Genomic DNA, 12,579 nt, shown 5'->3' with positions numbered 1-12,579 from the left:
TCTTATGTCAAATGATATAAACCTCGAGCATAATTAAAATTGTACTTAAGCCACGTAGAACACTTAAAATTATAAAATAGTATCATTTTTGCTTTTGTGCATTATAAGAAGTGGTATTCACCTTTCTCAACTTGATATAGACCTTATCATTGAGAACATGAGATATTTATTATTTTATTTTATAAATAATTGTTTGACAAAGTATATAAAATACAAAGTTTGGAAATTTTTTCAAACTTAGTATAATAAAAGCGACACATATTAATAGAATATGCGACTATCACATGCATTTTTAATAGAGCATGTGATGTGATGTATAGGAAAATCACACTCTAAAGACACACGTCGATTTAATAGAATAAGTCAACAAAAAAAATTTTAACTCAATTGGAAAGAAAATTTTGTCCTACCCTAAATAGTTGCATTTATATTTTTTACCCTTAATGGCTGCCTATGAATTGGGCTGAGTAGAGTCTTATCACTCTTTTCTTTCGGTCTTCCTTTTTCAACTTGGGGGTGGATGTCAACATTTTACTTTTGGCTTGATGAAGATTAGGTTGGAGGATAATTTGTCATTTGTCACACTCTTCTTTTGCCCAAATTCACAAGACAGATAAATTGTTTAATAAGGAACTTTATATTAGCAACATCTGAAATAATAAATAAATAAAGGACATAAATATCCTCCAAATCGGTATAGAGGAAATATTATCCAACTTATGTAAAATAGTGTCAAGTGTCTATAAACATTTAAAATGCACATTAAATTTAGTCTAAATCAGTAAACTGCTATTAATGAGATTGAGAATTTAATGTGTCTTTTAAATGTTTATAGACACTTAATACTATTTCACATGAGTTGGAGAATATTTCTTCTATACCGGTTTGAAGGAAATTTCTATCCAAAAATAAATCTATGGGTATCTTAAAATATCATCGATTTCTTTATTTCTTTTTTTTTTCTTTTTTTTAATTCATTCATTTCTTATAGCGAGTAGAAAAGGAACACTTGGATTAGGTGGTGGGAAGTTGGAAGGTGCAAGAGAATGAATCGTGTACGTAAATGGAATATTTGTGCCTAAACAATTTGGTTGATACAGCAGTTCAGCGTATAGTTTCTGAGTCAACAAGGGTGGCTGTTTGTCTCATACCTTCTATTTCAAACCATGGGGGTTCCAATTAATGGGCCAGCTCCTTGTAAGAGAGCACCCAAATCTGATCCATTCGGATTGGACAGGTGCCAAAGCTTCTTGATCCTACTCCGACATGTCGGTAGTACCCAAACCCTACCTACTCAAGCTATCCAAATATCTACTTGAGTAAGTGAGACCCGAACAATCTCGATTACTCATTGCAATTTGCACGGAATTCCTTTTCCTTTCAAATTACACCATTACACTTATCTTTTAACAATTTTATTGTTTGAATTGTTAACTAATACATGACCCACCTGCCCAAGCGCGTTTTAGGCTGCCTACCTACCTACTCAAACAAGTGAGTCTCAAACAAGTGAGTCTCAAAAGAGCTCTCTTATTTTTACTGCCTAAATTACGGACGATTCAAACAGCAAACTGTTGGAGATTCTGATCCAACAAGCACTAGTCTTCTGCCCCTTTTTGGAGGTGTCGGTTACAAGTGAGCTTGGTCACTGTCGAACAGTGGCGTGTACTGCTAACAGACGCCAGAGTCATGGAATGAATGATTAAACATCAATATCAATGGGGATTAGGTAAATCAAATGACCAACTTCAGGGCTACAAGGAAGCACCCCGCATAGTTTAACACCATGAGAAGCAACTTTTTGTTTAAAATACGGCAATTATCCAAACACCAACAACCAATCAGAAAAAGAAACAAAACAATCAAATTTGTGATTGTAGAACTTGATTTTGTTATGAAGAGAATGTCTGGGCCTACAGAAAGTGAAATTTGTGCTAGTGCAAATCATGAAGTTATTGGGGATGGAAAAGAAGATCCCAGATTTTGTGGACAAGTATCATTTAAATTGTAGGTTCTCTCATGAGGAGGGCGAGCAGGGTGACCCATGTCTTCCTAAATTCCATGTATTGGATTTAGAAGGGAGATTTCAAATTCAACGAAACTAAGCACAGTATTGCAGTAAAAGGAGAACGATCAGCTGGGTTCACTCCTTCCCAAAATCAGTATTGTAGTGAGAGCTTGATTCAAGTTTCTTTGCTTCATTTAGTTTCCGGACAGCCTGAAACAAAGCCACCACACAAGTTAAAGAAATCCAGCTAAAACGCACGCAAACGGGTTTCAGGAGAATATATTTCAGACAATCGAACCATCAGGATTGATTATGTGCAAACACACTATAGAGTACCAGACAAATTTGAGTGTGATATGTTTTGGAAAGCACCAATCCATCAGCATCACACACATGCATGCACACGTGCACATGCCCAAGAGACAAGTAGAGAAAGCAGCAGTCAAGTTAGGTACTTCCCCTGACCGTATGATTGCCACAAAAAGATGCATTTGAAACTCCTTCGGATTAGGAAACAAGGTCATCCACAACGTTTTCCAAATGGAATTTCATACTTCTTTAATTTTTTTTATTTTTTTATTTTTGGGGAGGGGGGGTTTGTTAGATCACATTTCTATCTATTTAGATGATCAACACAAGCGCCTTTCGTAACAAACCAGTGCACCAGTGCAAAAGTGACAACACGGGAAATATTTTAGCCATCAACTTCATTTTAAGCATTTCAAAATGCATTTTAGTCACTCGTGAATGGGGGGTTGGTGGGGTATAAAAATGTTCTTAGGCACTAACACCAATAAAGAAAGAGTGAAGAGAAAAGAAATGAAAGTTCACAAGATGCTCGCTAAGATCCATGGTGAAACAAATAGAGCATCTCGAAGACAGGCCATGGAAATTGGCAACGGCCACAGCCACGGAATGACATGAATGAAGCAAATCTAACAACCACTAAATGATCCTTTTTAAGGCAATGACTGATCTAATATGATTTCCAAAGAGCAACACTTTACCTTCATAAAATCTTCATGGATGACATAATCACGTTCAGCACGAATTGCAGACATCCCAGCTTCAGTGCAAACATTACGAAGATCGGCGCCATTGAACCCCTGAAGTGAATGCAGAAAATTAAATATTCAGGTAAAGGGTGTGTATAAGAGTTTTGTATGTGGACAATATGCCGGGCTTACCTCAGCAAGCTTTACAACTGCTTCATAGTCAATGTCACCATGTTTGGCAATTCCAGCAGCATGGATTTTCAGGATTTCCATTCTGGATTGTTCGTTAGGCAGTGGAATTTCAATTTTCCGGTCTAGGCGTCCTGGACGGAGAAGTGCAGGGTCCAGAACATCTGGTCTGTTTGTAGCCATAATCATTTTAACCTAGGCAACCCAACCCAAACTCTTATCACTTTTCAATAACGAACATACCACCACCTTCAAAATATGTGGGTAGGTAGCAATATATGTTTAAAGTAGTGAAAACAAGTGTGCATAGGTTATGCACAACAAAATCAACAATTTCACAGAACCAAACCAATAAGTGAACAGAAGTTACCTTCCCAAGCTGGTCAAAACCATCCAGCTGGTTAAGCAACTCCATGAGTGTCCTCTGGATTTCACGGTCTGCACTCGTTCCCTCACTGAAACGACGTCCACCAATGGCATCGATCTCATCCATAAATATGATGCACGGCTTTACCAGAAGAAATTGATAGTAAGAAATTATATTACAAATTTCAGAAATGGGAACTGTTTCAAGTAACATGAGCTCTTACTTGGTGATCACGTGCATAACCAAACATTTCCCGTATCAATCTTGCACTTTCACCTATATATTTATCAATTATTGCGCTTGATACTACCTATATCCACAACAAAAGTAAACATCAAATTTCAATTTAATAAGCAAATTAAACAGGAGTATTTCTTTTGGTAAGTATAATTAAACAGTAATACTATATCAGTATTGATAAACAATAACAAAAAATTCAAACCTTCAAAAAATTGGCATCTATGTTGCTTGCAATTGCTCTGGCTAATAATGTCTTTCCCGTACCAGGAGGTCCATAGAGAAGAACACCCTGAAATATTTGACACAGCTTCTACATTGATTTCTTTTTTCACCTGTACCACTAACAAACACAAGATTTTTTTAAATGAAATTACCTTCGGAGGTTTGATTCCCACCCTAATAAAGAGCTCAGGATTCATTAGAGGCAGTTCTATGGATTCCCTGAGTTCTCGAATTTGATCTGACAGCCCTCCCACTGCAGAGTAGCTAATATTGCCCGGGTCTTCATGAAGCATATTATATACAACTGGATCAACCTGTAAAAAAAAAAAACGTTAGGAAACACAGACATTTTAGCAATCTGTTGATTTGTTTAAATAAATCTAAAAAATTAAATAATGATTAGCACAAACATCTGTTAATATATCCAATTTCTCATGATAAAGATAATTACTTCACGAGGAAGTGCCCGCATGATTGTCAGAGTAGTCATATCAAGCACCACTCGAGTTCCTGAAGTTAGTTTTTCCTTGTCCACCTTGCTACGACAGCCAACCACATACCTTGGTCCACTGCTTGCTTTAACTATCACTGAAACAGCATAGATGATATCCATTAGTTCTGCCATTGTCTACCAGATCCACCCAACCAACCAACCCCTTTCCCCCCATAAAAAATTAATTAGTGAAGAAGAAAAATAACACAAGACTTCATTATCAAATTTTATACAAGAAGACATCGCATATCTATATATTAATCTCTCTATTAGCAAAAATATATGGGAAATGGAGTTCGCAACTGTGAAATCCAGCTCATAAATTGCATTGATGGCACCACCAGAAGTGCTAAAGCACAAAGCCTGAGATATGTTATACCTCTGCAGGCTTGAGAAAAAGGGGGGGGAATGGTTAGACTGGGATAAGAAAAGAGAGCACAATGTTTGTAAATAACTTCAGATAAATTCACAGACAAAGATGCCACAAAAAGTTCATATTACATCGTTCATTGTCAAGAGGCCTGAGAACCTCGCCGATGATCTGGCCAACACTCTGAAGGGACTTGAGATCTTCTTCAGTTTTATTGAATTCCTTTTTTGCAGCCCTCAAGTTCTCTCTCCCTGCAACATACAATTCCAAGAAGTGTTAGTTACAGCCATGATGAGACAACAAAATGAGCAAATGTATGGCATGGATAGAAAAAGATCAAATATGGCATAAATCTATCCAAAATACAAGCAAACAAAATAAATCAGGGAAGGCTTGAAAGGAGTGTGGTAGCCAAGATTTTTTTCCCCCTTTTTATGGTCGATGCAGTTTTTTTTCCTCCAAAACATATCACATCTGTTACATGTGCATGTTATATCAAAACCTGACTTGGAGAATTCCCCGAGATAAATATCTGGGTACTCTTAAATCCCATGTAGAATAACAGTGACAAAACTGAGTGGTTGATATCACATAGGTTTTAGGTTAATGTGGTATCCCAATATGTTATATAAAGACTTGACTTGGAGAATTCCCCCAAATATTTATCTGGGGATGCTTAAATCCCATGTATAGTAATAGTGACAAACTGAGTGGTTGATACAGCATAAGTTTTAGGTTAATGTGGTATCCCAGTATGTTATATCAAGACCTAACTTAGAGAATTCTCCCAAATATCTATCTGGGGTTGCTTAAAATCCCACGTAGAGTAATAGAGACAATCCGCAAAGTTCATTTAGATACGCATGAGCTATGAACAAAAAGTCTAAAAGCAGCTTTTCTTCCAACTAGCTCCAATCCGGGAATAAGCTCACCATCACTACCGAAACTAACCCGTACAAAAGCTTAAAGTAACAACCAGTCCCTTGCAAAGTTTGCCCAAGGTTTCACACTTTATAGTCTACAAAACTTGCAAATGCACAGAACACAAAGTACTTGCCCTGATCTATAATTGTAATGACAAGGTCCCCATTCAAAACTCTTTCCCTATATCATACAAAAACAAATTATCCTAAGCGAAAATAATTTACCAAACTGAAATTCAACTCTCTGAAATGCTTAGTTAGACAAACACACAGCATAAGCTCTCAAAATACTTGAAACATTCATTCATTCAAGAAACAAACAAAAGAAAAGTCAGAAAAATCAACCGGCATAATAACATTAGGAACCCTAGAAAATGGATCGGATTTGAGAAAACTTTTTTGGGTTTTTGGTTTTAGTGCGATGGGATTGGGGAAACGGACCTGCGCGGACTCTGGATTCGAGCTCCTTATGGGAGAGAAGCTTTTTACGGTGCTCCGTGAGCGCTGTACGCCGTCGTACGGATTCCTCTGACTCGCTGGACATCCCGGCTACTCGCCTTGCCGATCAAGCAAAAGGAGGAGAGAGAGAGAGAGAGAGAGAGAGAGAGCCGAGTGCTTGTGTGAACAACCGCTGTGTATTGGTATTTTCATAGCTTTATAGGATGGTTTAACATTTCCAACCTTTTCAAAAAAAAAAAAAAAAAAATCGGTGAGTACCTTTTTAAATGGACACAATATTTATTATATTTTACTATATTACAAAAATAATGTGATAAAATGTTAATTTTTTAATGGACCCAAAAAAGACTCTTTTACTAAAATCTAATCAGTTAATTTCGTGTTAAATTCATATTAAATTTGTATATGTGTCAAAAATTGTATGTCACAATTGTAATACAAAATCCTAGACGTTTGTATAAGACTATAAAAAGAATTTCTCTCTCAAATTATCAGTAGAAGTAATGTTAAAAGCTTTTAAGTTCTCTAAGTGTCTGTTTGAAAGGCCTAAAAGTGCGTTTAACATTTAAAAAGTCCGATAACAGTACTCGTTTGATAAAAAAAATTTAAAGCCTTTTTAAGGGTCCAAAAATTGCTAAAAAAATATTTTTTAATTTAAAAGCTCTATTTTTCAAACATAATCACAAACATACTCTAAGACATGGTTGTGTGTTGCCTTCTCTTATTTCAAAGTCTTCATCAAATTTCCAACTTGAGCCGGGTTAATGGCACGGTGGCACCCAAGGCCTTGGAGCTTCCCTCTTGGTGCTTTTCTTTGTTCCCTACTATGGGTATTGTTCATGGAGAAGTACTACACATAATCTTAAGTGTTAATTTCAAAGTGCTCACTTTCTTACGTAACTGTAAAAATCAATCTCGGATAAAATAACAAATAAAAATACATATAATATTCAAGAATAATTTTTATTTCCACATTAAAAAGTAAGCACTTGAGAATATATAAAAAATTTCTCCATAAGTTTCCATCTCAAATTTCCACTTTGCTAGTAACAAGCTCAAAGGTTGTGTACATGGGATTTCAGAACTTTTCATGTTGTTGGCCCTCTTGCAAAAGAAGCATACCTACATGTATTTTCTTTTTTCTTTTTTGTAGGTAGAGTTTGGATGAGTATTAGTTAGTCATAACTTTACAAATAAACTTGTCCTAATTCCCTTCTTTCTTTGTCATTTTTATCATAGGAACGAGGGAACGAAGAATTAGAACAATGCTTTTGTAAAAGCAGCGGAGTATTAGTCTAATTACTTTTCATCAAAACTAAAAGAGAAACGTTACATGTATTTTCAAATGCTACATGCATATATAGTGTATGCACCGACACATGTCTTCAAATAGGACGTAAGGAACACATGTCTCAATCACAGCGGATTAAAACCGGAATGAAACCTAATCGAGGAGTTTACTGATAAGAGGAGTCATAGACTCATAGTTCATTATATATCAATGGTGATCCATTGTTTCAGAAAGTTGGGCATCTCTAGCAAGTGGCTGAGGCTTCCCAAATTCATTTGGAATTTTAGAATGGAGGTAGGGAGTGAATGGAGACCACTACATGATTTCATTGGAATCCTAGTAATCATGTAAGTGAAAATGTCTAATTATGATGTTGATGAATTCACTTCAGCCCATTAGCTATGCTGGGCAGTAACAAGACCTAACACATGTTCCAAAACCAAGGGCAATTCTGTAGATCGCACGCTTCATAGGTACGTTTGGGTTTACGATTTAAAAACATACGTTTTAAAAAAGTAATTTTAAAGTGAGTGATCTGTATGGCTGTTTGGCATTACTTTTTGAGGGGAGAAATGAGAAAGAATTAGATTAATGTAACGGAGAGGCGAAAAGAGTTTTGAATTTTTTGTGAGTAAAAAGTAAAGAAAATTGTTTGTTAACATGAAAAAACGAGTTTGACTGTTTTTAGGCAAAAAAAAAAAAAAAAAAGTTGTCAAACGGATTTTTTTTTACGTTTTCAAATCACAATTTTTAAAAGATAGATTCTCAAACTGTACATTAATAGAAGTACTATCTATGTTTGGAATGAGTGGTTTGGGAGAAAGACAGAGAGAGAGAGGACAGCAAGGGTGGTTGACACTTTCAAACTCATGGAACCGTTTATTACCCTTAATTCATTGGCACCATTAAAAAAAAAAAAAAATAAGGGACCAAACCAAACAGAATCATCCACTGTAAAAAATCTATCTCCACAAACATTGCCTCATTACTGGGAAATGCTTATATCCAAGAAAACAGCAACAGAAAAAAGAGAAAAAAAAAACCATTGCAGAGAGACAAAAAGAACTCTTTCAAGACCATTTGTTAGTCTCTTCTCTGTTCTAACCCTCCTCCTCACCCAGGAGGGATGGAGATAGGAAATTAAGAAGCCAATAAAGTTTCCAAAATCCAATCTTTTTTTCTATCCTCCCTGCCATCACCTTCTTCATCATCATCATCATCGATGGCTGTCCTCCTGGTCCTTCTCTACGCCTTCTTCTCCGCCTCCACCGCCGCCTTCTCGGCCTACACTCCCTTCGATCCCCAGGACAGCTTCCTCATTGACTGTGGTGCAGAGAAACCAGCCACCTTGCTTGATGGAAGAGCCTTCAAAACCGAAGAGCAATCTAAGCAGTTCTTACAAGCCAGAGATGATATCAAAGTTTCTGTTGACAAGGCCGACGATGTTCCTTCTCCCATTTACTTATCGGCTAGGATCTTTGTCCAAGATGCAACTTACACGTTTCCCTTGTCTCGACCCGGCTGGCATTGGGTACGGTTAAATTATCATTTATTTCAAAAGCTCTTTTGATATATATTTAAATTGAAATAGAAAATGAATAATTATTTAATCATTTAATGTACATTTTAACAGGTACGCCTCCATTTCTATCCCCTCAACAACAATATATTCGATCTCATGAAATCCACTTTCTCTGTCAACACCGATAAGTATGTTCTTCTACATAGCTTCAACGTGAACAACGACACCAATTACATCCTCAAGGAGTACCTTTTGAACATTACGGAGCCACAATTCTCGATCAAGTTCCTCCCCATGAAGAACTCTGCCGCTTTCATCAACAGCATTGAGGTGGTTTCAGCTCCTGATGAGTTGATCACTGACTCCGCCAATGAGCTTTCACCAGTAAGCGAGTTTTCAGGGTTGTCAAAATTCGCCTACCAAACCATGTACCGGCTTAACATGGGAGGACCGCTCATCACCGCCACAAACGACACACTCGGACGGACATGGACGTCTGACGAGACGTACCTTAAGCACAGAAACTTGGCTAAGAAAGTCTCCGTCGAGACCACCATCGTCAAATACCCCGAAGGACTCTCACCGTTGATCGCACCGCAAACGGTGTATGCTTCCGCTGTTGAAATGGCTAACGCCCAAACAAGCAGGCCTAATTTCAATGTGACATGGAACTTTGAAGCAGACCCGTCTTTCGGGTACGTTGTTCGTCTTCATTTTTGTGACATTGTGAGCAAAGCACTGAATAACCTCTACTTCGACGTCTATGTTAATGGGAAAATGGCGATATCTGATTTGGATTTGTCAGCCACCTTGAATGGTTTGGCAATGGCATACTACAAGGATATTGTGGTTAATGCTTCATTGATGTCTAATGGACTAAGTGTCCAGATTGGTCCGTCTAAATTGGATTCCGGCGACCTGAACGCCATTTTGAACGGCCTCGAGGTCTTGAAAATAAGCAATTCGGTGGATAGTCTTGACGGAGAATTTGGGGTTGATGGAGTCGAGGCTGATGGCGGGAGCAACCGCGGTACGGTGGCTGCAGTCGGGTTTGCGATGATGTTTGGAGCCTTTGTTGGTCTTGGTGCAATGGTGATCAAGTGGCACAAGAGGCCTCAAGACTGGCAGAAGAGGAATAGCTTCTCTTCGTGGCTGCTTCCTCTTCATGCAGGTAATGTTAAATCATTATTTATCTTAAAAACTTAAGCTAATAAAAATGGATAAACTTACTCATTTAATTTATATTCTACCAGGTGACACGAGCTTCATGTCAAGCAAGAACTCTCTAGGGTCTCACAAGAGCAACTTTTACTCCTCAACTTTAGGATTGGGGCGGTACTTCTCTTTGGCCGAGTTGCAGGAGGCAACCAAGAATTTCGACGCCAATGAAGTGATCGGCGTTGGCGGGTTTGGCAATGTTTATATCGGCATGATCGACGACGGGACTAAAGTCGCTGTCAAGCGAGGGAACCCGCAGTCGGAACAAGGCATTACAGAGTTCCAGACAGAGATCCAGATGTTGTCAAAGCTACGGCACAGGCATTTGGTTTCCCTCATTGGATATTGTGATGAAAACTCAGAGATGATCTTGGTTTATGAGTACATGTCCAACGGGCCTTTCAGGGATCATTTGTACGGGAAGAACTTGTCACCATTGTCATGGAAGCAAAGGCTGGAGATTTGCATAGGCTCGGCTCGAGGGCTTCACTACCTCCACACTGGCACTGCACAAGGCATCATTCACCGTGATGTTAAGACCACCAACATTTTGCTTGATGAAAACTTGACTGCCAAAGTTGCCGATTTCGGGCTCTCAAAGGATACTCCTATGGGGCAGGGTCATGTGAGTACTGCAGTGAAGGGAAGTTTCGGGTACTGTTAAATCACTCTTATTCCAAAAGTTGAATTCAATCATTTGATTTATATTCTAACTCTCCCTTTACGTGTGGGCTTAAACTGCTCAACACATGGAATATTTAATCAGGTACTTGGACCCCGAGTATTTCAGAAGGCAGCAATTGACAGATAAGTCAGATGTGTACTCTTTTGGGGTGGTTCTCCTGGAAGCACTTTGTGCAAGGCCCGCCATCAACCCGGCTCTGCCAAGGGAACAGGTGAACTTGGCTGACTGGGCAATGCAATGGAAGAGGAAAGGCTTGCTTGACAAGATCATTGACCCTCTGCTTGTTGGCTCCATTAATCCTGAATCAATGAAGAAGTTTGCTGAGGCTGCAGAGAAGTGCTTGGCTGAACATGGTGTCGACAGGCCCACAATGGGAGATGTGCTGTGGAATTTGGAGTATGCTTTGCAGCTTCAAGAAGCTTTCTCACAAGGTAATGTTAAATTTAATCATTTAATTTATATTCTAACACTCTTTCTCACGTGAAATATTAAATCATCGCTTATTCTAAAAGCTTAAATTGATTGGAGATATCTTAGCAGGCAAGGCAGCTGAAGATGAAACCAAATCCTCTGCAACTGTTTGCACCTCTCCTGCTGCTGCTGACACCACTACTACCTCTGATGCCCTTCCTGTCTATCATGCTGAAGAGGGTAACAGTAACACCCCAGCTCAAGTTCAGGCCATTGATGAGCATTCAGGAACTGCCATGTTTGCCCAGTTCACTAATCTCAATGGTAGGTGAAATTCTAAACTTGGTTGAAGAATTCAATGGTGGTCTAGACCAGTATAAGTATAAGCATTTGGTGAAGGTGGTGATTGGTTTTACTGCTTCATCATGAATATTGGGAAATATGATGATGGGCAAATGCTCCATGAAACGATTGTTTATCTGCAATGGCTTTCCTCTCTTTCCTGCGGTATTTAGGTTCCATGGTTAGGGCAATATTCTGTACTGTCCATATGGTGTGATTGATGTGCTGGTATAGAAGAGTGTATACTGCATCATGCACTACTATAAATCCTATACGTTATTACTATTTTTTAAGAGAATCATCATGTTTTTGTATATGGTGGGCTCTGCAACATAGAGAGTGAATTAGTTAGCAACTTCAATGGAGAATGATTTTTTCATTGCAAGCAAATTGGTTTCCAAGTTTATGTTACACGAATGGGGCAACCATAAATTGCTTATGCAACTTTGATCAAATTGGGATCCTGAGCAATTTGCTGCCGACTATAATTGTGAGAGAGTTCATATAGAGCAAACCTGCTTAAAAAAAGCGGATGAGCAGTCTAAAACTTATTTAGGCAGGTAGATCTCAAATAAGCTTTCTTACAATTGTTGGAAATCTAATCCGCCCTCATTAGCTTCTTCAATCTAATGAGGGACGTACTTATTTTCACTATGAAGCTGAGGAGCAAGTGAAAATTTGTGATATACATTCTGAATATAACTTGGAAGTTATAGAGACAACACGAGCATGATCCATAATTATTCTTTTTTTAAACCAAAAAATATCAATGCAATTATCTTGAACAAATTATAATTTTATTTTAGAGTGCTGTTGCTAGGGGTACTATAGGTTTTATTATAAG

General features: G+C 38.1%; 2 protein-coding genes across 2 annotated transcripts; one reads left to right on the top strand and one right to left on the bottom strand.

Moving 5' to 3' along the window:
- Positions 1-1,844: 1,844 nt before the first annotated feature.
- On the bottom strand, positions 1,845-6,445 carry LOC132183484 (26S proteasome regulatory subunit 10B homolog A-like). The gene is made up of 10 exons (XM_059596886.1): positions 6,249-6,445; positions 5,016-5,135; positions 4,473-4,609; positions 4,174-4,335; positions 4,002-4,088; positions 3,783-3,869; positions 3,563-3,700; positions 3,196-3,387; positions 3,016-3,114; positions 1,845-2,218 (listed from the first exon to the last, which is right to left on the bottom strand). Exons 1-10 carry the CDS (start codon positions 6,349-6,351, stop codon positions 2,144-2,146), a joined length of 1,200 nt encoding a protein of 399 aa, XP_059452869.1. The 5' UTR covers positions 6,352-6,445; the 3' UTR covers positions 1,845-2,143.
- A 2,295-nt stretch (positions 6,446-8,740) lies between these two features.
- Positions 8,741-11,974, top strand: LOC132183468 (probable receptor-like protein kinase At4g39110). The gene is made up of 5 exons (XM_059596885.1): positions 8,741-9,088; positions 9,191-10,250; positions 10,333-10,951; positions 11,064-11,413; positions 11,523-11,974. Exons 1-5 carry the CDS (start codon positions 8,780-8,782, stop codon positions 11,723-11,725), a joined length of 2,541 nt encoding a protein of 846 aa, XP_059452868.1. The 5' UTR covers positions 8,741-8,779; the 3' UTR covers positions 11,726-11,974.
- The last annotated feature ends 605 nt before the right edge of the window (positions 11,975-12,579 follow it).

This window comes from Corylus avellana, chromosome ca1 (assembly GCF_901000735.1).
Source record: "Corylus avellana chromosome ca1, CavTom2PMs-1.0".
Lineage (NCBI taxonomy): Eukaryota > Viridiplantae > Streptophyta > Magnoliopsida > Fagales > Betulaceae > Corylus > Corylus avellana.
Note: the sequence above shows the minus strand (reverse complement) of the source record. Positions and strands in the feature narration are given on the sequence as shown.